Source organism: Pelodiscus sinensis, chromosome 3 (assembly GCF_052426305.1).
Source record: "Pelodiscus sinensis isolate ZL-2025 chromosome 3, ASM5242630v1, whole genome shotgun sequence".
NCBI classification, from domain to species: domain Eukaryota; kingdom Metazoa; phylum Chordata; order Testudines; family Trionychidae; genus Pelodiscus; species Pelodiscus sinensis.
The window spans coordinates 89,340,678-89,367,626 of NC_143054.1; the positions used below are offsets into that span (position 1 = coordinate 89,340,678).

General features: G+C 43.4%; 1 protein-coding gene across 2 annotated transcripts; it reads right to left on the reverse strand.

Moving 5' to 3' along the window:
- Positions 1-1,473: 1,473 nt before the first annotated feature.
- SERINC1 (serine incorporator 1) lies at positions 1,474-26,453 on the reverse strand. Of its 2 annotated transcripts, none has more exons than XM_075924068.2 (10): positions 26,294-26,453; positions 20,240-20,401; positions 17,928-18,121; positions 13,967-14,046; positions 13,618-13,755; positions 11,360-11,529; positions 11,141-11,231; positions 8,518-8,659; positions 8,176-8,406; positions 1,474-2,944 (listed from the first exon to the last, which is right to left on the reverse strand). In XM_075924068.2, the coding sequence occupies exons 1-10, from the start codon at positions 26,330-26,332 to the stop codon at positions 2,806-2,808; spliced, it is 1,386 nt and encodes a 461-aa protein (XP_075780183.1). In that variant the 5' UTR covers positions 26,333-26,453; the 3' UTR covers positions 1,474-2,805. The 2 variants fall into 2 exon arrangements, with proteins under 2 accessions (XP_075780183.1, XP_075780184.1); XM_075924069.2 differs by lacking the exon at positions 26,294-26,453 and adding an exon at positions 26,015-26,037.
- Between the last annotated feature and the right edge of the window lie 496 nt (positions 26,454-26,949).

The window sequence follows — 26,949 nt, forward strand, 5'->3', positions numbered from 1 at the left end:
GGCTATGCTCCAGCCATGCTTCTGCTTTGAAATGTACAGGAGTATCAGCTTGGGCTCTTGTAACATTTCAAAGGGGAAGTGCTGTTGTGCCCCTGCCCATGGAGCTGGAGGGAACTGGCTTTTAAGCTATCTCCTCCCAGCATCCCCTCCCCTCCTTCCTGCTGCTGATAGTTTAGTCACTTCCCTCTTCTCTCCCCCCCAAAATCTGATAAACTTTTGCTTATTGGATAGTCAAATGAGTTACTTACATATCTATTACAAACATGCTGAGAGGTGCCCCTATCTTACCCTGCACAGATCCAGCCCACTGCAGACAATGAGGCAGGTAAGCTATGCAGGCCCTTGAGCATCAGGCAAGGGGAGGTAAGTGCTGATCCATGGAGCTGTTGGCAGTGCCAGCAGGCCCCATGAGGCTTAGTGGAGCTTTGGGGTGGGGGAGGGAAGAGAGGAGAGAGCAAGGGCTGGCAGCAAGTTGTGCAATGCTTTATTATAAAGTCACCACTCTTCTGGAGATTTCTGCAGGCATGAACCAGAGCCATGACCTAAGGGAGCATTGCACAACTTTAAACAAGTATGTTCTGTAATGGAGCACTGCCATAACCTCAAAGTAATGTCAAGTGGTAGGATGTGAAGTGAGTTACTGTATTTAGAAAGCTAATGCTGCAGCCTCATTGAGTAGCTGCTATCCTGTTCAAACAAGTAGCTGCTAGAAAGCATAGCAGCCCAGTGAGGTTTTTTGAGATATAAAAGTAGTGGACTGCTGTACCAAGGAAATAAAACACCTAGTAATGTTGGGGCATGACAAGGTATACTAAAGCCTTTATGGGTTGATTAAGCATCAAGTTAATTCCACTAAACATTGCTAGTATCTAATTAAAAGCAGACCCTAAAAAAGTTGCATACAAAGCTTTATTCATAGAATAAAATCATAGAATAATAGGACTGGAAGGGACCTTGAGAAGTCAGCGAGTCCTGCCCTCAAGGCAGGACCAAGCTCCATCTACACCATCCCTGACAGATGTCTATCTAAACTGTTCTTAAATAGCTCCAGAGGGAGATTCCACCACCTCCCTTGGCAATTTATTCCAATATTTGACCACCCTGACAGTTGGGGGGGGGAGGGAGAGAGAGAGAGAAGCATGGGTGTGGCAAGATCTTAAGGGGGAAAAAGGGTGGAGGGGGACAGCACCTAAAGCAGAGCTGGGGGTTGAACAGTGAGGACCCTCCAGCCCTGGATTTGGTACTTAGATAAGGAGCCACATATTAACTTCTGAAGAGCTACATGTGGCTCTGGAACCACAGCTGGGCCACCCTGCTTCAGGATGAGGGGGTAGGCTTTAGAAGATGGCAGCTGTTAAACACACATTCCATGAACTTTCTAAACACCATTTTGTAGCATTTGCTTTACTCTAGTCAGTCTTCAGTATGGACTGCAAGCTCTGCCTAGCTTTAGCCATCACAAAATAAAGCCAATGAGTGTTTATCTGAGTTTATTGATAGGTAATATATTCAAAATGACTGTACATAACTTCATCTGCCTCCAAATTTCACTGGCTCCGAGTAACAAGTCATTCTTAATTAGTTTACACTAATGTGACTGGAGTAGATTAAAAAAACTTAAATAGACAAGAATTAGGCTACATGAGACATCAGTAGAAACACCATACAATAGATAATATGAAGATGGCTGCTGCCACACACTCTGGGTTCTGTTTAGACTGACAGTACACATACATACAATTTATGTAGTTACAAAGCAACAGGCACAAAAGCATTTAAAATTTTCAAAAACAGCACATAACTATACAAGTTTTCTTTAAATCAGACCTACTAGTTAACTTGATGCCCAGTCATATGGTCCAGGCACAAGTTCATTGCCGGCAATGGGGACACCAGCACGTAACAAGCTATTAAAATAGATCAGGTTCCAATATCCTGAACTTAAAGTTTAAGTAATGTTTTTGTAACTTCAGCACTGCCTTCTCTCCAACCATCTGATCATAAGCATTTGCTGTCAAGCCCAGCAAGTAATTCACTAATCTTTGCAAAGAGACTTGCTACTTTCCTTGCAAACTTCCAGCTTGATTAGATACAAAGAGTATAACTTAGCAATATATAAAGTCCTTTTTCTATTGCAAATCCATGTCAGACTCCTGGGACCAAATCTTCACAGCATATTTTTCTCTTATGTTCTTTTGTCAACAAGAGGCCACATCTGATACACTAGCTCCAAAGAGAACATAACTTCTCTGAAAGCGTGGGATCCAATACCTGCAGTCATCACTCAAGCTAAATGCATTAATATATATTATGTGGTGAAACCAAGACAGTGCCAAGGGACTTCATTCTACCAGACAAAATGATGCATGTTACATTTTTAATTTGCCTAAAATGCTCAATTCTGAAGGCTGACTTTGAATATAAGGCAACACAAATTGTCAAAAGTAAAACAACATGCTTAAAATTCCTCCCATAATTCCTATTTTGAACGCCTAATAAAGTTCTAAGCCAGTTGTTCTTGCACCCTTTGTTACTCACAGCATTGGGGGAGGAAGGGAAACGCAAACTCCAACTAATTTTACATCTACCTCACCCATAGCACTAACCCTAAAATGCTCTGAGGAAAAATCAATGTGCTAGTAATCACAGAGAAAGATGACATGATCTAAAAGGTAATCATGCAGAACAAGGCACAGTCTATTACATGGGTAGCAAGCACAAATTTACAACTACAGTTTAGTCTGGAATACTGTTAGTTTCAACAAGTAGTGAAATGAACTGAAGCCTTCAGGGGAGAGGCACAGATCAGTCGAAGTCACGGTTTGTAAGAACCAGCGGAGCCACCAGAGTCCATACATACAGCACAATGCCAATCCAGCTGGAAGATATCTTCACCCAGACAGATGGCCATTTACTAATCATCATTTCATAGGAAGAGTCCGGACTGGGGAGAAAAAAAAAAGACAGTTACAGGGAGAGTCACTTACCTGAGATCTGCTAGTAGACTGTTGTAACAGATTACCACTATTTCTCAAGCTCATGACTGGTTGGGTTTGAATTAGCTCAAAATTTTAAACCCCCTAGAATATCTAACCTCTTCTACAGAAAACACAACAAGCCTGCATATTATCGTAACTATTTTTCCTTCTAAACTTAGTCAAGATAGTTAATCTAAATTTAACATCCCTAACTAAGTCAAATAGTCAATGGGATTTCCTTCGACTACTCAAAGAGTCAACAAGGGCGCGCGCCTCTGCCTCTGAACTGTAGTGAGCCCTCCCAGGCTCTTGCTACAGTTCAAAAGTGGAAGCCCCACAGGGTGTATGAGGTTCCTTCTGAACGTACAAGAGCCCTTTTAAGGAGCACAGGCCCGGTTGGCCTTGTGTAGCCTTTGAAATGTACAAGAGTCCTGGAGGGAAAACCTAATTTTGAAAAAAAGTGATCAGAAGAAGATATGCAAATTTGCACATCTTTCAAAAAACCATATAGTCTAGACGTGCCCTAACTGTATGATTTAGATATTTTCTGACTGAGGAATGTCTGAAACCCAGGGAAGATTTCCCATACTTAAAAAAAAAAATCCAGCAAAAATATAAACAAAGCCAATAGAAGCGCATAAGTCCAGAGACATGGGGCAAACAGTCCAACCTTGAAAGTAATAGTTAAGAAAATGTCACAGGGGTGTAAGAGGATATATAATGTAGCAAGCCAGTCAAACTAGTGCAAAAAGTGAACCAGGCACAAATGCAAACATACCTGCAAGGAACTCGTAATCATATCTGGAAAGACAAGACCCGAGTGGCATTTACTGCCTGAACACCAATAATGTAGGCTTTTGCCCCTTTCAAAACAGTCTTCAAAGATGTTGAACTGTTTGGGGTAAGCCAAAGCAAGCCCACCATAAGAGTAGGAACAGATACCAAAAGTAGGACTCTACTGCAAGTTATTTTTTTTAAAGTTTCTCTTCGCTGTTCTTATACAATCTTAATTATCAGGGCTCAACAAACTGTGGCAAGAGCTACTCGCCAGCCCCACGTGCCAGACTGGCACTTCACATGTACGCAGCACCGGTGAATGGGGCGCACGGAGCGACTGGCTGAAATCTACTCACCACAGGCGAGTAGAAACAGTGGTTTGTCGAGCTCTGTTAATTATTACTTTTACATTATATATCCTGTCAAAGGTAGGGGCCCAGGCAGAGAAAGGTGCATTGTAGAGGTGAATGCCTGGTTGCAAAGATGGTGTCACCAGGAGGGCTTTGGCTTCCTTGAACATGGGATGCTGTTCCAAGAAGGACTGCTAAGTAGGGAGGAGTTCACCTTTTGGAGGAAGGGAAAGAAAGTATTTGGATTCAGACTAGCGAACCTAGTGAGAAGGGCTTTACACTAGAATCAGTGGGGGCAGGTGGCCAAAACCCACCAGTAAGTGAATAACATGGAGATCTGGGAGATGGGTCAGAAATGGGAGGGAGCATGGGTTATAATAGCAGAGATACAGGAGGGACAAGGCAGAACTGGAGGGCAGAAATCAAATCTTAGATGCCTGTATACAAATGCAAGTAGGGGGAATAAGCAGGAAAAAAAAACCCGGAACTATGACAGATGCTATCACAGATACTTGGTAGAATAATACACCCGATTTGAATACTGGTATAGAAGGGTACAGCTTGCTCAAGGAGGACAGGCAGGGAAAAAAGGTAGAAGGTGTTCCCTTATATATTAAAAATGAATACATTGTACTGAGGTTGAGATGGACATACGAGACAGACTTGAGAGACTGTGGGTTAGGTTAAAAAGGGGAAAAAGCCAACGTGAGGTCATGCTAGGGTCTACTACAGACTACCTACTCAAGCAGAAGAGGTGGATGAGGCTTTTTTTAAACAACTAACAGTCATCCAAAGAGCAGGATTTGGTGGTGATGGGGGATTTCAACTATCCAGACACATGTTGGGAAACTAACACAGCAGGGCACAGATTATCCAATAAGTTCTTGGACTGCATTGGGAGACAAATTTTTATTTCAGAATGTTGAGAAAGCTACTAAAGGAGAAGCTGTTCCAGATTGGATTTTCACAAACAGGGAGGAACTGGTTGAATATGTGAAAGTGGAAGGCAGCTTGGGTGAAGGTGATCATGAAATCATACAGTTCATGATTCTAAGGAATGGTAGAAAAGAGAACAGCTAAATAAGGACAATGGAAGGCAGATTTTAGTAAACTCAGAGCTGGTAGGTAAGGTCCCATAGGAAGCAAAACTAAGAGGAAAAACAACAGAAGAGAGTCGGCATTTTTTCAAAGGGACATTATTAAGGGCCCAAAAGCAAACTACTCCACTGCATAGGAAAAGATAGAAAGTATAGCAAGAGACCACCTTGGATTAACCAGGAGATCTTTTTGATTTTTAGATCATGTAATAAGTGGAAACTAAGTCAAATTACAAAGGATGAATATTGGCAAATAGCGCAAGTATGCAGGGGAAAGGTTAGAAAAGTAAAGGCACAAACTACCTCAAACAAGCTAGAGACAAAGAGTAACAAGACGACATTTTACAAATATATTAGAAGCAAGACGACGATCAAGGACAGGATAGGCCCATTGCTCAGTGAAGAGGGAGAAATAACAGGAAACCTGGAAATGGCAGAGGTGCTTAATGACTTCTTTGTTTCAGTTTTTGTCAAGACTATAACGAAACATGGTGACGGGATGCCTAACGGTGAGTGGTAGGATTAAAAGTTAAAATTAAAAAAAAAGAACAAGTGAAAAATCACTTAGAAAAGTTAGATGCCTGCAAGTCACCAGGGCCTGATGAAATGCATCCTAGAATACTCAAGGAGCTGATAGAGGAGGTATCTGAGCCTTTACCTATCATCTTTGAAAAAAGCAATGGAAGATAGGAAAGATTCCAGAAGACTGGAAAAGGGCAAATATAGTGCCCATCTATAAAAAGGGAAATAACAACCCAGGAAACTACAGACCAGTTAGTTTAACTTCTGTGCCAGGAAAGATAATGGAGCAAATAATTAAGGAATTATTTATCTGGAAGATAAGGCGATAGGTAACAGCCAGAATGAATTGGTTTGACATGATTGGTTCTTTACAAATCTGATAGCTTTCTTTGACAGGATAACAAGTCTTGCAGATAAGGGAGAAGTGGTGGACGAGGTATACCTAGACTTTAGTAAAGCATTTGATATGGTTTCGCACAACCTTTTTAATCAATAAATTAGAGAAATACAACCTAGATGGTGCTACTATAAGGTGGATGCATAACTGGCTGGCTAACTGTTTTCAGAAAGTAGTTATGAATGATTCACAGTCATGTTGGAAGGGCATATCAAGCAGGGTTCCGCAGGGTCTGTTTTGGGATTGGTTCTGTTCAATGTCTTCAATGATTTAGATATTGGCATAGAGAGTACGTTTATTAAGTCTGCAGATGATACCAAAGTGGGAGGGATTGCAAGTGCTTTGGAGGATAGGGTCATAATTCAAAATGATCTGGAAAAACTGGAGAAATGGTCTGAGGTAAACAGGATGATGTTTAATAAGGACGCATGCAAAGTATTCCTCTTAGGAAGGAATAATCAGTTTCACACATACAGAATGGGAAGCGACTGTCTAGGAAGGAGTACTGCAGAAAGGGGTCTAGGAGTCATAGTGGACCACAAGCTAAATTAATCAAAGGGTGACGAGGAGTCCTGTGGCACCTTATAGACTAACTGAAGTGTAGGAGCATAAGCTTTCGTGGGCAAAGACCCACTTCGTCAGACGCTTTTGCAGATTCAGACTAACACGGCTACCCCTCTGATACTAATCAAAGGGTGACACTGTTGCAAACCTCCTCCCTCTACCCCCATTCCCCAAAACCCCCCACCAAACATCTAGGATGCATTAACAGGAGTGTTGTAAGCTAAACATGAGAAGTCACAGTCTGTGCTGATTAGACCTCGGAGTACTGTGTCCAGTTCTGAACATCACATTCCAAGAAAGATGTGGAGAAACTGGAGAAGGTCCAGAGAAGAGCAACAAGAACGACTGAAAGTCTAGAGAACATGACCTATGATGGAAGACTGAAAGAATTGGGCTTGTTTAGTTTGGAAAGAGAAGACTGAGAGGGGACATGATAGCAGTTTTCAGGTATCTAAAAGGGTATTACAAGGAGGAGGGAGAAAAATTGTTCTCCTTAGCCTCTGATGATAGGACAAGCAGCAGTGGGCTTAAATTGCACCAAGGGAAGTTTAGGTTGGACATTAGGAAAAGCTACCTAAGTGTCAGGGTGGTGAAACCCTGGAATCAATTACCTAGGGAGGTTGTGGAATCTCTTATCACTGGAGATATTTAAGAGCAGGTTGGATAGACATCTATCAGGGATGATATAGATTGTGCTGCCTTGAGGGCAGGGGACTGGACTTGACCTCCCAAGGTCCCTTCCAGTTCTAGTGTTCTATGATTCCATGACGGAGCCTGTTGATCAAGTAATTACCCTGTCATTCACAAAATACCCTCCCCCCCATTGCAATGAAATTTTAGAATATATACTATTTCCTTATACACATATTTATAATCTTCATTCTGTCTCTTCCTACTCTTTTCCTTAGCATTAAATTTACAGATTGTATGTTTGTGTTCCATTTTTTTCCTTTTTAAACATACACACACCACTTTTTAATTCTAAGAATTCTGCAGAACCCAAGACAAATATTTAGACAACTGCACATACCAGTTTACAATTTCACTTGTTTTTCAACAAAAGATTTCTTTTGTTCTCAAAGAGTCAGTCACAAGATAAATGAGGCTGTGCCATCCTTATTCAGGTAGTAACTTACTGCAAAAGGTGTTTCATTGATTCAAAAGAACCTATACTGGGTCAAACCAAAAGTCCATCTAGCCCAGTGCCAGATGCCCCAGATGGAGTGAACAGAATGGGACTATTCCACTGAAATTAAGGTTGCTATAACCTCTCACTTATTTAGTGGCAGTGGTCATTGAAAAGAGCTTAGTTTTTAAACTACAAATTCGTTTCTTACATAGTAATAAATGCTACACTCTGAGAATTCCTGTCACCCAGTACATGTACCAAAGGATGCATCTCTCAAGACATCTGAAAATATAACTTGAATCCCAAATATCTTGTAATATCTTGCACATTCATTATAGCGCAACATCTGAAATGTATGTACCTGTACCAGTTGGTGAGGGTCATCATGATATACAGTGAGGCCAGGAAAAGCATGAAGTGAAAGAAGGAATAACTGTAAGTAACTCCATCTCTTTCATTATCTACAGCACGATGGGCATCATCTCCATCATCCAAAGAGCCATCAGTTCTGGGTACTCCATCTTCTATCAGTGTTGATTCATCACTAGTTAACGTCAGTTTGTTAACCTGACTGTTACTAGATGTCCGGATGCTGTGTTTCAGGGAAATGAATACAGAACGTTATCAAAATAAAAATCTAATTTTAGTAATCTGATCATTAGCAGTAGCAAAAGCCACCTAAATCCTAATGAATTCATCTCACCTTGAATACAGAACACACAGCAAAAAGAGGATAAGTCCTACAATTCCTTGTGCATCCCACCACTGGACAACCTGACCTTGTCTTGGAACAGTGGTAGAGTTGTAGCCAATTATGCTCAGCAAGCTTGGATTGCATTTCCTTTCTAATTTGGGAAGAAGATTAGAAATTAAACAAGAACAGGGCAAACAGATATTCAAAGTATTTTTAATTTCCACACTGTACACAAAACAATACAAGGAATTTTCATGTCCAATGTAAATGCAAATGTTTCACAAGTTCAAAACTTCTTCAAATAAAAAAAAACCCTGACTCAATAAAGAGCATGGATAAGACAAAAAAAAGTAAAGCAAGCTAGCGATGTCATGTAAATACAAGGTAGGTATTACGGTATCGAGCAATTGACTAATCAAACAGGCAATGCATTTTTGCATTAACCACTCGATTAGTCGAGAGGCGACACTTCCCCTTTGAAACGTTGCTGTGGCGTTTCAAAGCGGCAGTGCTGCATGGAGCCCAGAATCAGCAGGAGAGTCCCCTGGGCTCTGTGCAGCATTGCAGTTTTTCAGTACCTGCCCCTCCCACCCCTTCTCCCCACCAGTTTGCCGCCTCTATCAGATAGAGGCAGCAAGGAGAGGGAAGCGACTAGTCTACTATCCTGTCAACTATCCGATAAGCATTTGCTAATTGGATAGTTGACTAGTCCTTAACATTCCTAGTAGGTATTAGGGACACAAAGAGAAATACTCTCAAGTTAACATGTCTGTGTTAAAAAAAGATGTATAACGTTGTTTATTGATCCTACTGTTACATTCCTTTACTGAACTGTGGCAAAAAATGTATTGCATTTTTTCCAGCATTCCTAAAATGTTACATTACCAGCAGCTAAACACAACCATCATTTAGGGGTTATTTGCAAAGAGCAATATTTGTATGTGCTTGGGGAGTGTAGTTTCTAAAATGCACTGTTGTGTTGCATAATAATAGATCTGTGTAGACCCTCTTGGCATGCATCATAAGTTCCCTAGTGTACCTGAACATGTTTACACTAGGTTGCACTATGTTAAAATGCATGAGGGAACTTGTAATGCAGGGTCTTCACCAGTGGTGGGAAACATGTGGATCGTCGAGGTTCTATCTGGAGGCCTGCGCACACCCTGTCTTCTGTCCCTTGCTCCCCTTTCCTACCAGCACTTCCAAAGCATCATGAATCAGTTGATTCGCACCCCCTCCCAACTCTTTCCCCTCCCTGCTTAAGCTTGAACACCATGAAGACTTAAGCTACATGAAAGAATGCCACATAAATATAGCTGAGCTTTTAAAATATATCAAACAGCAGTGTACACTGAAAAGAGAGGAGAGAAACCTAAGTGATATGCTCCTACTTTCCTGTAATTATTGCTGTTATAACCCATGACCAGGGTCTCTGAATGGCAGCAACACAAGTGAAACACAAAGTAATACCTGTATAGTTAAGATTAAATTATAAAGCTTGCAAAGATTTTTTTTTTTTAAACCTTACAGGCTAATAATTGGCAGATTTTCAAGTTTTTGTCTACAGTGGGATTTTTGGGTCTTTGAGCAAAGAGAATTCAGTCGTTTCAAACTGAAAAGAACATATCACCCTTGCACTTAATCGATTATATACAGAATGACACTTTTTTAAACAGTTGAAGTACCTACGTGGTTTGAAGTAGGAACTTAAAGTTTGCCAGGAAGAGAGGCCATCTAGTGTTCTGTAAGTTTAGTGTTTGTTTTTAAAAGAATTTTCCAATGTGCATGTAAATGATCTCTTAACAGTTAGCCAATGATCTCTTGGTGTTCCTATTCTCTCTCACAAAACATCTGTAGTGAGTCCTACATCCTTCCACATAATACAGAATAGGGACATAAGGAAAGGAAAAAGGAAAAATTGTTCAGAAATAAGATATAGAAAGTAATGCATGGACTGAAGTGTCCTGGCTGACTGTACATACTGCACAGTACTGTGTTTTCATGGTATTTAGCAGAGTTGAATATGACAGAATTTGTGTTTGTTTTTAAGAACAGTAGGAAATCCCATACATCTCTCTGCTTCACACGAAAAGAATATTAAGGATGAAAAATAAAGTTCTGGAAAGTCAGGAAATGAAAAAGCCCTGAACCTTAACTGCCCTTATGCATGATAGTCTTTCATTACGTGTTCAGATATTGTTTTATTTTCAAGGCAATGTACGTGCTTCCTTTACAGCAAAAGAGATTGAATTTTACTAAAAGTTTTAGGAAAATCCTCTCTCAAGCATAGATAAGGACTAGTCACCTAAAGGGGTCACGGAATCCCTGTTTATGACTAAGTTAGAAAAATGCCTGAGAGGGCTGGTGTAAAAGTATATTTAATCCTACTTCAGTGCATGGATCCCTTCGAACCTTACATATCTATGAAATAGGTTTCCCAAATATGAGAAATATGAAGTTATGGATTTTGGTGTATTGTAGGCAGAAAGAGACTATGACATAACAGTTTCTTCTCAATCTAGAATCTTCTTCCCTCCTGTCATTTACCATTTTGAACAGCTTTACAAAGGAACTACTTCATCTTTACAAAAGACTAAAGCCTTTTAGAAAAATGTAAGTCTGACAGGCTTACCTGGTTCATTGGTCATAGCTGACCAGGTTAAATACATTGTATAAACCGTGATCACTGAAGACTGCAACAAACCAGATCTTGGCTGAGATTCCTACATGAAAGAGCCATGAAGAAAATTCAATTGGGCAGCTAACAAAATGTCCACGGTTAAAATGTTAGAGAGATGCTTCTGAATTAAAAAAAAAAAAAAAAAAAAAAAAATTCAACAACATAGCATACCTGGATCTTAGGCAGAATTGACATTACAGAGGCGCCAATACACAGCAACATATTAACACTGATGAATGCCTTATTTTCAGAGCAGCCTTCTGGATGAGTGTAATAAACGTAAAATAAGACAACAGCAACTAGAGACAGCAGGTAATTTAGAGCTGTAGCTGACAGCAGAGCTGTGAGGAGAGACAAACAAGGCAATTAAGTTTGCATTTAAAAAAGTATAAGTTATTAAGCTTTAAAGAGTACCTTATGATTGTGCTGCTACATTAAGAATCCACAAAGCTATCGGATGATAGTTATGGACACCAAAAAGAAACAATAAAACTTAAAAGAAAAGGGTTTTTCTTAAAACATGAAATGAGAAAATCCTTAGGTCAGTAATAATGTTTTACTTTGTTGTAATAGCATTTAGCACAACGGGGTCCTGATTCTGCCTGATGCCTCAAAGTTCTGCTATCAAAGATAAATCACCCCATCAGAGGGAAACCTGAGGCTTTAGTTATGCTCAGATATTTCAAGTGGGTATTATTTGTACAGGCTTGTTTGCCGAGGAGTTGGTTAAAAGCAAGATAAGCAAACCTGTAGCAATGTATCTAAGGAAATCTGATTTAGGAATGTAAATAACCATGAAAAATTGTTAATTGGTTAACCTATTACAATACTACTGTTTAACCACTGGCAGACAGCAGCCAGGGGCCATGGGCTACCTGCTTAGGGTGGCTAGGGCCAGGATCCTGCTGACCACCCCAGGCCAACTCAGAGCAGCCAGGGCTAGAGTCCTATGCAGGCTACTCCAAGCTGCCCAGCCTGGGGATCCTGCCAGCCCCCTGGAGCTGCTCTGGCACAACCAGAGCCAGGGTCCCACTGGACTGAAGCAGGCACAACAGTCAGGGCTGCTCCAGCCTGGCATGGTTAGTTGGCCACCCAGTTACCTGGTAAGCCTAACACTTACCAGGAAACCAGTCAAAGTAAGGATGTCAGAGGTTAACAGCATTGTCCCCAAATTAAAAACAACAACAAAATCTGGAGCTATGGAGAGACATTTATAAGCAGCTTATTTCTCAATAAACTTAGTCAACATATTTTTGTAAAATTCTTTTTTTTTCCCTCCCCCAAAATTCTACAAAAAAAAAAAAAAAAAAAAAAGACAACCACATTTTCAAAAAGCGGACTTGCCAGGCAATCAGGAAACTAGCTTACTAGGCCATTTTTGATTTCTAAAATGAACAAAACTTAAGTTTTATGATCACCTATTACAATCTCATTACTCTAGTGCAGGAATTTTAACCATATTCTCTATTTTGCATCACTCACTATACATATCCTGAGAGGCAAAGGGGAGACACTCACAGAAAAAAAATTATAGTTGTGATAGGGAGCAGCTTTAGCTATAGTGAGAGGGCCACATGAGTGGCTCTCCATCTCAGTGGACCACAAGACTGTTGTAACCAAAAGTCTCCCCTGATAGGATAGTTTTGTTAACTGCACTTGTGTACATAGAATTTGCAGTTTGCTGACTGCACCCAATCAAAGCAGCGATACAGTTCAGAGGGAGTGTACAGCTCTGACTGTGTGTGCAATCAGTATGCATCTCACTTCACATGCCCTTAAAGTGCAGAAACCAGCAGAATCTGGAAATCCTGCACATATGCAATAGTAAATAAAAGGTCTTATGGGCTACGCATAGAACCCCAATGTGCCACATATGGCCCATATTTGTGGTCACTAAACAGAGTAGTGAAGTATTGAAAGTCACGGAGTAGGAGTTAAAAAGGGAATATATAAGGTTTCATAGTTAGCGCCGACCTCTGCACCAATGTAGATTTTTTTTGGGTTACATTTGCTTACTGAGAAGTTATTTGCTGCCAAGTAAAAATCCAACTATACCATAAACAGTAGAGCTGGATTTTATGGAATGAGAGGAAATACTACTTAATAATATGATATATGGAGATCCAGTTCTGTGAGATGGTGTAAGGGACCTTGAGAGGTCATTGAGTCCAGTCCCTTGCCCTCACAGCAGGACCAAGTACCATCCCTGACAGATTTGCCCCAGATCCCTAAATGGCCCCTTCAAGGATTGAACTCACAACCCTGGGTTAGCAGGCCAATGCTCAAACCTGAGCTATTCCTGCCCCTCAGAAAACAAAATCTCTTCTGTACATTATAGTCTTGGCTAAATGGTATTATACACTATACTACATCTCACCTCCACTAGGTTCTCAACAATGCCCTCTGAAATGGAATAAAAGCTCTGTTACCTGCATACCAGCATCTTGAATTTCCCTCCTCCATTTTTTCAACCCAAGATTCATTCCAAGAGTGAGCAAAGTCAATAAGCAAGACCAGCTGAATAAGAATGAAACAGAAGGCCCCAGCCATGCCGACATAAAACCATACTGTAAAGAAAAAAATCAGATGCAATAAATTCAGAGCACTAGAAATTTTACTGCTCACTCTTAATTTTTTACTTCCTACAAATGGGGGGGGGGGGGGAGGAAGGGGAACAATTGTGAGAGATTATTTGCAGCTACATTTACAGGTGGTTATTCTAAAATAAGTCACACTATAATTGAATCACATGAATAAGATTTAATTCAATGTTCTTACCAGTTGTAAACGGTCCCTCTGGGATGAAAAAAGCTCCAACGTTAATTGCTACTGCTATAGCAAATTTGAAGAACCAGAATCTGAAGAAATCAGAAACAAAAGATCAAGGGGTTTAAGGTAATGAACTTCAATCTGCATTTGTGTTCCCATAACCAATGTATTTTATAAGCACTTGAAAGAGCACAATGTACATGAAAATTAATTATCTGAAATGACAGGATTTAAAGCTTGCCTATTTTAGCTTGCATTTCAAATGCATCATCTTTACTTCCTTGTTTTTGCATTCTGAGAAACATATTCATTAACTGCTCCTGCAGAACACAGGAGATACAACTCACTAAATGATCTTCTGCAGTGAGCACATCAAGGGAAGAGTTTTGACAAGTAAACGAGACTTGATGTCCCTAAACAGTTGTGTTAACTGATGGAGGGGCCACTCCAACCCCTACTGGTTAACTGTAACTGGCAGTAAGGAGGAGTGGCAGGCTGGGAGACCAATGACAGGGGCCTCCCCTGGTCTGACAAGTCCCTTCATTCAGAACTAGCCAAATCCCGAGGGTGCTAGACCAGGGGGAGTCGAACCTGTAGTACTTGCATTAGATGAATTGAAAAATACCATTTATTTTATTTTTACAAATCTAAATATTTATAATCTTACTACAGATTTTAGAAACGTGTGTCTGAGAGACCATTTGTTCAAGAACTAAAAGGCAAGATCTAGGTATGCAACGTTGGCTTATAACTTTAAAAAGTTTGGTTTTGCCAGGTCAATGGGTTGTGCCTGGAATGTGACTGTTTTTCATAAAACAGAAAGGAAGGGGTCTGCTAGAAGTACTTATACTGTATAATGACCACAGGGAGGCAGCAAGGAGCCAGAGATGGGTATTGGCACAGCTATAACTCCCAAGGGGCAGCTATAACTCCCAAATCGCAGGGGACAGAAGTAAGGATGTTAAATATCGAGCAATTTACTACTGGAGTAATTGATGGAATTTTCATTGACTGCTCCATAGGCACTTCCGAATTCCTCCTTTGAAATGCACAAGAGCCCCTGTTGGGGCTCTTGTACATTTCAAAGGAAGAATGCAGAACAGGACCAGTGGGAAGTCCTGCTGACTCCGGGCTGCACATGGCGTGTCAGCTTTGAAATGTATAAGAGTCCCCAGTGGAAGCACCCACACAGAACCTGGGGTCAGTGGGGTATTTGTTGCACTGCCGCTTTGAAATGCCACTGCAGAGCCTGGGGGCAGCCGGGGACACTCCAGCTGATCCAGGGCTCTGCAAGGCATTTCCACGGGCTCCACGCAAACACTGCTGCAGCATTTCAAAGTGACAGCACCATATGAAGCCCGGGCTCTGTGTGGCACTGCTGCTTTGAAGTACCGCCTCTACCCTCACCCTTTGCTGCCTCTATCTGATGGGGGGGGGGGGGGGGGGGGGGGGGGGGGGGAGACTAGTCGACTTGACTAGCTGATAAGCATTTGATTATCAGATAGTCGACTAGTCCTTAACATCCTTAAGACAGGAGTAGAGAAAGGGACAGCTCTATACTATATATTTGAGAGATTTTGTCTGTATGTGTGTCTGTCTGTCCCTCAGCTGAGGGGCATGCAACCCTCCCCAGACTGTGTCTGCTGCAGCGTCCATGTGGAGGCGCCGCTCACCTAGCTCCAACTTGCTGAAGTGACAGAGGATTGGAGATGTCCTCTCCCTGTGGGGAAGCCTGCATACTCAACCCCAGATCTCTAGCTCCAACCCCCAGCGAAGACTTAAATGAAGAAGAAGAAAAACCAAACAAAAAATTGAGTTAAGGACCCAAGCAACACTGGTTAAATTTTCTACTAAAAAAAATAAAGTGACCACCATAAACTCTGTATTAAGGATGTAAGTAGTCAACCATGTAATGACTACATGATAAGTCAAGTTGACTACTCGCTTCCCCCTTCCCACCTCAGGCAGAGGCAGCATGCTAGGGGAAGGGGGGGGAAGAGAAGAGAGCTAGCTTAAGAGCCAGTTCCCTCCAGCACTGTCTCTGCGGCATGGAGGAGACAAGGACGGCAGCGGTTCCAGAGCCATGCCAGCTCTGGAAGCTACCCCCATTTTTGCTCTGTGCTGTAGGGTACAATTAAAATGCAGAGCTGCAGCTGGGTTAGCTCCCAGGGGCTAAATGTATCCTAAAGTACATTTAGAGGAGTCTGCATTGTTCAGCTAAATGTCCCAAGGTATCCAAATAGTGAGGAAAGTCAACGTCCTAGCAACAAAATAAAGAGTTTAAGTCTCCACTGTAATCTTAAGTTTAAGTCTTCCATCGCTGAATTAGACTGAAAATTATCAGGCATCCTGGAATCTTATTCGTCTTGAATGGAGTGGAAACAACTTTAATTTGAAGACATCTTTGGACAAGGGATGTTAAATTGAGGTTATTTTAGTAATCATGTAGTCGATAAAAATCCTATCCACTACCTGATTGGGGAAAGACAGCCCCGCTAAGTCCCAGCTCGCACTGGGACCAAACCCCACTGAGACTCTGCAGTTTAAAACATAGTAAGTACATAAGAATGGCCATACTGGGTCAGTCCAAAGGTCCATCCAGTCCAGTATCCTGTCTGCTGACAGTGGCCAATACCAGGTGCCCCAGAGGGAGTGAACTGAACAGGTAACCATCAAGCTCTCTCTCTCTCTCGCCATCCATCTCCATCCTCTGACAGAGGGTAGGGACACCATTCTTTACCCAGCCTGGTTAATAGCCAGGGCTCGCTGATCCGCGTCAAGCCCCGCTCGTCAGCCGCGCTGTCCAGCGATCTGTGCATGCACAGATCACCCGAACCCGGCTCTTCCGGGTTGGAATCTACTCGCCACAGGCAAGTAGACTGCATTATTTGTTGAGCCCTGCTAATAGCCATTGATGGACTTAACCTCCATGAATTTATCTAGTTCTCTTTTAAAGCCTGTTATAGTCCTAGCCTTCACAACCTCCTCAGGCAAGCAGTTCCACAGGTTGACTGGGCGCTGTGTGAAGAACTTCCTTTCAATGGGCAGCAGGTTTAAAACTAATCATTTCATTTGGTGGCCCCTAGTTCTTATATTATGGGAACAAGTAAATAATTTTTCCTTATTCACTTTCTCCACACCACTCATGATTTTATAGACCTCTATCATATTTCCCCCCCCCCCCCCCCTAGTCTCCTTTTTTCCAAGCTGAAATGTTCTAGCTCCTACTGCCTTTTAAATTGCAGAGCTGCAGTGGGGTTTGGTCCTGGTGCAAGCCAGCACTAAGCGGGGCTACCTGCCCAGCTGGTAGCAGCCCCCATCCACTGAGGAGCTCTAGCTCTCCACTGGGACCCCTGCAGAGAGGGCTGCTTCACTGCAGCCTCTGTCTGCGGAGAGTTCCAGCAGGAAGCTGGGATCCCCAGAGGACAAGGGCTACTGTCCAAGAAGCAGAGGCAGTGGAGGTAGGGGCAGAGAAAGTGCTGTGGAGAGCCAGCTTTTAAGCCAACTCCAGGTCCTGCCCCCCTCTGCCCGCCCCCTCTCCCCCCGCTGCCTCTGATAGAGGCAGCAGGGAGGGGGAAAGAAGAATGTGGGTAGACTACCCAAAAAGCTTAAGCGTATCGTGTAGTCGACTACTCTCTTACATCCCTACTTTTGACAAATTACAATAGCTGACCAATAGTTCGGATTGGTCCTGCCTTGGGCAGGGGGCTGGACTGGTTGACCTCCTGAAGTCTCTTCCAGCTCTATGATTCTAATCAAATTCTGAAAGGGTTCTGATCACATCTCCCTCCCTCACAAACACTAGTTTAATACAGTAAAAAATACTTTACCATGTGGAAGTATAATGCAGGCTCATAAAGAATTCTTTTTTCATAGCACAGTCAATCTGAGCATGTGTGTGTTGGTTATTATTTCCACAAGTAACTATATCAGAGATACACACCAAACAGCTGTGGTTCTCATGTCTTACCCATTGTGTACTGCTGCTCTTGGATCACTGCTGCTCTTCACTTTGATCATCAACAAAGAGAACAGAAGGAAGAACATAGCCATACCAAAGCACACACGGTATACTGCTTTGTATCCAACTAAGACATCACAATTCACATGGCCATGTACACCAGGAATAGTTGTTCCAATCCCTCCATCACAGAATCCAGGAATCTATAATTGATTAACACAAAATGTTTCAGTGATCTCTAAAATGCTTCCAATGAAGAAATATATATTGTTCATTTTATTAATAAGTTGCAAAATGTACACCACAATATGTCACTTAAAAGATGACATTGCATAACTTCATGAATTAGTTCATTAGACAGATTAGGTTTGTCTTAAAAAGAATTAATTTAGTGTGTGGGTTAGAATAATAAAAACCACAAACACACAAGCAATGTAAAAATTTAACTGGTTAACTAGTTACCCAGTAAGCATTAGGCTTACTAGAATGCTTACAAGATACCTGGTTAACCCGAGCTTTCCCAAACCTCAGTGGACAGCCAGCCAGTTAGGCCATATCAGTACTAGCTGTGTTGGGCCTGCTGGTGGGACAGTGGCAGTGCTAGGGGAGCAGGCAGGACCCTGGCCACAGTTGTGTGGGACCTGCCCTGGCTTTCGGATAGGACTCCAGCTGCCTCTGTATTGGTCTGGGAGGCAAGACCCTGGCCTGGCCACATCAGAGTGGCCCCTTGGCAAAGAGACAGGAGCATGGCCCTACCATCAGAGTGGCCCCATGGTGCACGGAAATGGCCCCTAGGGTGGATAGGTTGACCCCCACACTTGCCTCACAGACCCAGTAGAACCCCAGCCCTGATGGGACCCAAAGTTAAAATATTTAACAGGTTAACTGGCTAGCTGTTTCAATCAATATTTACATCCCTAATATATATAATCAAGAGAACTCGGACAACACAACTGAGCCATCATCAATTTTTTGGGACTCAAAGAATCTTGAGTTCCATTTGCTGATCTGAAGAAACACTAACAAACAGCCTCAGAGTCACATATCCTTTTGATGACAATTATGAAGGAGATAAAACAAAAAGACAGGCTCTTTAGGTCTATGTGGAGACAAAAAATAAAAGCCTCCAAAACGCACTGCAGTCAATTAAGCGCAAAGTACAAGGGACAACTCTACAAAATACAGCTGATCATATCTGTTTCTGTTCATATCAGAACTCATTAAAATCTGATGTACCTCCTGACAGCCATGCTTTACAAGACTATATGTTTCCCAAGGGTAAAACCATATTAACCACAAGTTCTAAGATGTTTAATCTTCCAACACAAAGTGTTTATAAATACCCTAACACAGGATAAGACCACAAAATGTACTTCTGATGTTGGTTAAGGAGTGTAACATTTAATTGGGAAAACTAAGATTCAACAAAATGAAGGATACTAGGATCAATTCCTTATGTAACTCAGTGGTTCCCCAAACTCTGGAGAGTCACACCCCATTGTCCTTATCCACAACAGAGATAAGGGGGCCAAGATTGGGGTTGGTCTAGAGCCTTGGTTGGGGCAGACCTGCAGCCACACTGTGGAAGGGTTGTGGCCCAGCTGCTGGCTAAGTGTGGCTCCACTCCTGGCCTCATCGCCCACTTCAGCCGAGAAAGGAGTCAAGGCCAGTGGCTGATGCTAGAGCGGGACCGGAAGCGGAAGTGCACCAAGGCTAGGGAAAGGGACAAGTGCTGAACCAGAGGTGAACTGGACCTTGCAATGCCACTGCCTCTCCCCCATGTTTCTCAAACCTCCACCTCAAGGGAGGTGACCTGCCCCACAGTTTGGTGTTCTTTGATGTAACTACAGGAAGCTATATTAGAAAGAAGTCTTAATTATTTGAATTGCAGTGCGATTACATTTTTTGCTAATGGGGAAAAATGTGTCATTTAAGAAACACTTTCACTTTGCTAAATTTTAGCTTTTAAATCTGTGAATATATAAACAGAACCCAATGAAACTAGAAAATGTATTATCCTACATACAAACGTGTTGTGTTGGAGCAGCACTTGGACCTAATTAGTAATTCAAAAGACCCAATTTTACTTCTGAAGATTGCTGCTTAATATCTATGACAACTGTATACCAAGTAACTTCTTCCAAGGTTTTATATTTAAACAGAACTTGTAAGATTATCTGATGATGCCAAATAATATTACAAGTATGTTTACCAGTAGCAAAGCAAGTACTTCACAGCATCGAGTCACATTCTTTCATGGTGTCAGTTCACTATTTTGCAACATCTGTTCTACCAAAACATTATAACAGAAAAGTAATGACCTTCTTCAGCTGCTCCTCCATTCCTGGCATTAGCATTACACAGGCAACACCCACACCAAGCAGCAAGAAGAAAGCATAAATTAGCCTAGTTATGGTGGAGTTGTTTCCACTGGGGCAGCATCGGCACAGTAGACATGGTGCACTGCCACATAAGCAAGGTATCTGTAAGAGAGAGAGATTATAGAACAGTTTAAAACAATTATGAACATTGAGTTATGTATGTTGTTCAAAGATTTAAGCAGGATGTGGATTTTTAGTAACGGAAAATACTTTAGTCATCCACCTCTTTATCAATGAAAGATAATTCCCTGCAAGAGGTTATATTGTTTTGTCTATGACCGTGAATGTTCCAAGGGATTAGGTTTCCTACACTGAAACCTAGTTACTGTACAAAAGTTATACAGATTGCATCCATGCAGGAGGTAGATTTCTGATTTTTTTTCCCCCTTTAAAGAGAAAACAGGTTGCGGGTTATTTTGGTGAAGTGGTCCCTAAATATTGTATCATCATCAGTTCTTATTTAGTTAAGGAAGTCTCTGCCAGTGAAATCTGTTTAATGTTTTGCTGTTTTAGATTGTTACTAAACATTTATACAGGCAGTCCCCGGGTTACGTGGATCCGACTTACATCAGATCCCTACTTACAAACAGGGTGAGGCAACCCCGCACTAGCTGCTTCCCTCCAGCAGACCAGGGAGACGCTAAGCTAGCGCTCCCCCCCCCCCCCCCCCCCCCCCCCAGCAGACCAGGGAGACGTGGAGCGGCTTTTCTCAGCAGACACCTCAGCTTGAGAATAAAGGACTGAGGGAAGTGAGGTGTGGGAGAATAAAACTGAGCTCTGGAGAAATGTTTGGCTAGAGTTTCTCCTACAATATGTACCAGTTCCAACTTGCATACAAATTCAACTTAAGAACAAACCTACAGTCCCTATCTTGTACATAACCCGGGGACTGCCTGTATACTCATTTTGGAAGAGGACTTTCATTTTCTATATGTCTGTATGAATAACCAGCATAAGTTAACCAGCATGCATAAATCTTAAATATTACTGAAATTACTCAGCAATTCTGTAATAAAAATAAAAACATCCAATCCTTCAGTTAAAAATATTCTGCTTTATTGAGAAAGATTGGCAGCTATTCAAACTAAGACCCATCAGGTAATTTCCCCCACCTTGATTGACCTGAACAATGTAGAAAGCATGAGAAAAAGCGAACAAAAATGGAATACAGGCAGTCCCCAGGTTACGTACAAGATAGGGACTGTAGGTTTGTTCTTAAGTTGAATCTGTATGTAAGTCGGAACTGGCGTCCAGATTCAGCCACTGCTGAAACTGACCGCCAGTTCTGACTTACATACAGATTCAACTTAAGAACCCCAAGCTTCCCCAAGTCAGCTGCTGCTGTAACTGATCAGCTCTGATTCCAGGAAGCCTGGGGCAGAGCAACTCTGCCTCGGGCTTCCTGTAGTCAGCGCTGGTCAGTTTCAGCAGCGGCTGACTTGGGGACGCCTGGGGCAGAGCAGCTGGGGTGCTGCTGGGTTGGTCCAGTAGCACTGCTCCTCGGCGCTACTGGACCAACCCAGCAGCACCCCAGCTGCTCTGCCCCAGGCGTCCTGATTCAGCCACTGCTGAAACTGACCAGCAGCGGCTGAATCAGGACCTGGGGCAGAGCAGCTGGGGTGCTGCCGGGTTGGTCCAGTAGTGCCCAGAGCGGCGCTGCAGGACCAATCAGCAGCACCCCAGCTGCTCTGCTCCAGGATCCAAAACAAAAGCCTGGTCTGCTGGAGGGGGGGGGGGCACACTAGCCACGCCCCCGCCCCCTCCCCCAGCAGACCAGGGACACCGGGAGCAGAGCCGCAGCGGCAGCGGGGTGCCGCGCCTCTGAGGCTTTGCTCTGGCAAAGTTTCAGAGGCGCGGGACCCCCCGCGGCTGCGGCTTCAGTCCCATTGCCTGTGGTCTGTTGGGGACGGTCCCCAGCGGACCACAGGCACCTCGACTGAAGCGGCAGCAGCGGCGGGTTCCCGCGCTTCTGAGGCTTTGCTCTGGCAAAGCCTCAGAAGCGCGGGAACCCACCCGGTGCCCCTGGTCTGCTGGAGACGGTCTCCAGCAGACCAGGGGCACCAGAGCAGCTTACGAACGGGGCTCTCTCGCCCCGGAGCTCGCAGGTAGCAATCCGCTACCTCGACCTCCGGGGCGAGAAAGCCCCGTTCGTAAGTGCGGATCCGACATAAGTCGGATCCGCGTAAGTCGGGGACTGGCTGTATATACATAATTACTTCAATATCTAGCAAGTATTTTCAGTTCTATGGTATTTATTTCCACCTTTGCTAATATCTTGAGAAAAATGTTACACTGGAGAACAAAACTCACTCACTGCTTTAGCACATCTGGATGCAGTTTGCTCTTAAACAGGAAAACGTATTGTTTCACTATGCACCTACAACATTTATTCACTTAGCAACGTTCTCCCACTCAGACCAAGAATGTATTAAATTAGTGACATTCACGTGTGGAGTCCATCAGATGGTAACAATTAAAAGGAGTATCTAGGAATATGGATTATCCCAAGCTATTTCTTTTTAAAATATTGGGGGGGAGGGTTGTATTATTTAGTTAAAAAGGAATAATACAGTTTTATTTTATGATAGGTAGAGATGTGAATGGTTAACCAGTAAGCATCATTCTTAACATGGCTCCAATTGGCTGTAAATGGTGAACTGGAGCCAATGGGAGCCATGAAGCTCCGTGGCTATGGATCCTTCAGGTAAACAAAGAAGCGTGGGCCCACTTACTGGCTTTCCACTTTCTGCAGCCAACTCTAAGAAATACTGGTCTAAAATCAACTTGTTCTCAATTAATACCCATACCCTAAATTATTTGTTCATATTTCAGAGTCACTTGCACTTTATTCTTTTCCCAAGATCTTGGCTGCTGCTCAGTCAATGATGGATTTATCAGAGAAAGAATTGAGCTTGTTTCATCAGCTGTTGCTAGGGTCTAGGTGCAGGAACTGTCTGGTCAAAAGAGTCACTACTCTGACAAAGCCCTGGGTCATAAGCAGGGATTCTAGAAATCCATTTGCCACAGAAAAAAGTAGAATTTGCATCTGTACAAACAATCTTTAGGTTTCACATTTTGGAAAAAAAAACCACATACCAACGATTAACATGCATATCCTCCCCTTCTTATGGCTGATTTTTGAGCATCCTTTAAATTTACAGTGCAATCCCATTTATCTGATCTAATCGGGATGAGGGCCAGATCAGATAATCAAAAATTGAGATAATCAGGAGAATTGGCAGAGTTATTTTTCCTTATTTGAAGAAGAGCAGGGGCTCCTGCTGCTGCCCAAGTTTCAGCAACTGCCAGCTCCAGATGGCTGGTGTTTCAATTATCAAAGAGCCAGATAATGGAGAACTGGATAAATGGAGTTCTAATGTACATCAAGAAAACAAAGTATTCAACTGATACTTACACTTACCATGGCATGGAGAAATAAAGTTAAGCAATTCATTTTAATTACTGAAAAAAAATCTAGATTTTTGTGGGTTATTTGAGGAATTTGGGAGTTTGGCCACAGAAAACTAGTATCCCTGGTCATGGGCATTGAGTGAGTGACTTATACAGCTTGTTCCTAACTCTGTTTGCTCCTTTCTCTTCCCAAAAGACAGGGAAGATCTGGAAATTGGCATCCATGGAGACATGTCTGACGCAAAGTGAAAGCAGTAGCATAAATAAAGAACTGTCTTCTAGTCTGAGTCCCAATGCCTAACTTACACAAAGGACGATGACTTTTGAACATAACTACACACTGAAAAATCATGTCCTAACATAGCTCATACTTGCATTCATGGCAGTTACAAATGCACATCACATACCTAGGCATACTACTCATACGTATTATAGCAAACCTTGAGTCACGAATGCCTTGGGAATGAATGATGTTTGCAACTCTGAAATATGCAAAATGTAATTTTTTGAAAGAACTAATTTTTGTTTGACAACTGAACATACACTTAACAGTGTTTTAAAATTAGCGTATGCGGAAGAAAAATGATGCTTTCCTTCTTTTTAGTAGTTTATGTTTTAAACACAATATTCTACTATACTTTTTATTGGGGGGAGAAGGGGAGGGAAGGGGAGGCCGGCAAAGAGTGACAGGAGTCTCTGCTACTACCTGATTACATATTTTATTTCCAAATGAGACATGTAGTTGATTTGTCATTTTGCAACTTTGGTATTCTTAACTCTGAAGTTAAAATATATTTATTGTTTGTAGTATCATAGTACCTACAAACACTAGGCCATGGACTAGGACTGCACTATGCTAGGCACTGTATATACTAGGAATATTAAAATTTGGTTAAATAGGTAACCATGTAGCCACTGAAAAATCACTACTCAGCTCTTGGGGAGGAGGCTTAAACCAATGGGAGAATACAAGGAAACAGTGAGAACACTGCATATCCTGCTGACCAGTGATCTCAGCATATCAGCAGCCTAGCCAGAGTCAATTTTTTGCAGGTACCATCATGGTAAAATAGTTTTATGAAGGGATTTACAAAGGGATGAGTTAGAAAACATCTGCAAAACTCCCATGCCATCCTTCAAACTTGGGAATAGCTCCCTCTAAACAAAAATGTGCTGGTTTGAAAACATAACTAGGGATGTTATAGCGTAACCGAACAGTCATGTAACCGCATGAAAACATAGCGACTACATGACTATTCGACAGTCCCTGGGTGCCAGCAGCCAATGTGCTCCTGGTCTCACTACCACGGAGCCCCCTGCCATTCCGCTCTGCTGCCTCTGTATCACAGGCAGCAGCACAGGATGGCAGATGGGTGCTGGTCTGCGAGGGGAGTCAGTTTAAAAAACAATTCATCACACAGACTGGGTGCCTGCTACCAAAAGGCAGCCTTTGTTCACAGGGCAGAATAGTGATAGAAATGTAGCCGTGTTAGTCTGGGGTAGTTGAAGCAAAATGCAGGACAATGTAGCACTTTAAAGACTAACAAGATGGTTTATTAGATGATGAGCTTTCGTGGGCCAGACCCACTTCCTCAGATCAAATAGTGGAAGAAAGTAGTCACAACCATATATACCACAGACACTTACCTTCCTTCCTCCCCCTTCCCACCCCCCCGCATCCCCCTTCTGTTCTGCAATGTGATTTGTCCTTTTCATATTTGTTCATTTTTTTTAATTGTATCCTTTGGTATATATGGTTGTGACTACTTTCTTCCACTATTTGATCTGAGGAAGTGGGTCTGGCCCACGAAAGCTCATCATCTAATAAACCATCTTGTTAGTCTTTAAAGTGCTACATTGTCCTGCATTTTGCTTTGTTCACAGGGAGCTCGAACTCCCCCATGGCTAGGAGTTGCTGTTGCAAAGCAGCCTCTGTCAGCAGTGGGCCCAGGCTCACTACAGACAGACACTGTTCCATGGGATGCAGAACAGACTCTGTCCATGGACTCCCTCCCCCCCTCAGAAGCTGCTTTGTGGCAACCTGCCCTGCTCTTCTCCCCCCCCCCCCCCCCAAACCCCATGCTGTTACCTCTGATAGAGGTAGCAGGTGGGAAGGCAGGCAGCCCCTCCCCCCCCCAGCACTGTCTCCTACCTGCCCTCCCACCCGGATTCCTCTGTAGGAGGCAGTAAGAGAGGGCAGGCAGGCCCACAAAGCGGCACATGCAGGTAGCTAGCATGCAAGCCAGCTTCTCACATGAACTGGCTCCAGCCCGCCCCCCCCCCCTTCACTGTCTGCACTGCTACCTCTCAGAGAGCGCGGGGGGAGGATGAGATCTTTGGGAGCTGGAGCCCGCTCCTCACCAGCACCGGCTCTCCCGGCCCCTTGCTGCCTCTGATACAGCGGGGCGGCAGCGCGGCTTTCGGGCATTAAATCCCGCCCGGACGAAACCCCGGCAGCGGCTCCGTGGGGACAGAGGGATTCCGGGGCAGGCGCGGCTCGCGGGGGCAGAACTGGACACCCCCGCAGGGCCTGCGCCGAGCCCGGCGGTTAGCGCGCCCCACCCCGCCCCGCCCCCACGTTACCCAGCTCGCCATGGAGCACAGGCCCAGGACGCCTCCCATGGCTCGGGCAGGCGGGCGGCGGAGTCCGGCGGTTTAAAAATGGAGGCTTCTCCCTCACTCAGGCAGCTTGTTTATCCCCCAGACAGGCACTTCCTGCCTGGCTGACGTTAGAGGATGCGTCACTTCCGGAAGGCGTCACCCACACAAACGAGCAAGCAGCTGACGGCAGAAATCTCACTGCGCAGGCGCCGAGGGGGCGTCGCTTACAGGGTTGACAGGGGCGTAAAAGAGGGGCGTTTAGAGGAGAGGGCGGGGGAATGGCCTAGCGAGGGGCGGAGTTCTGTACAGGGGGCGGGGCTTCAGAGCAATGTGCAGCGGGGGCGGGGCTTGGGCTCGGGCCCAGGGAGCGGAACTCTGGGAAGAGGATGATGCTCCAGGAGAAGCTGTCTGGATAAGGTGGAGTCTTGCAGCACCTTGAAGACTAACAGGCTGCATCTAGATTGGCATGATTTTTTGGAAATGCTTTTAACAGAAAAGTTTTCCGCTAAAAGCATTTTCGGAACAGAGCATCTAGATTGGCACCGACGCTTTTCCGCAAAAGCACTTTTTGCGGAAAAGCATCCATGCCAATCTAGACGCGCTTTTCCGCAAAAAAGCCCCGATCGCCATTTTCGCGA

Bases quoted from the DNA above. Each gene is read 5' to 3' on its own strand.
- SERINC1 (XM_075924068.2), bottom strand. From the start codon at position 26,332: ATGGGAGGCGTCCTGGGCCTGTGCTCCATGGCGAGCTGG. The intron at 13,756-13,966 runs GTAAGAACATTG...TTTTCTTTACAG, and splicing joins AGAGGGACCGTTTACAACTG to TATGGTTTTATGTCGGCATG. The intron at 8,407-8,517 runs GTGAGATGAATT...CCTGAAACACAG, and splicing joins CTGTGTGTTCTGTATTCAAG to CATCCGGACATCTAGTAACA.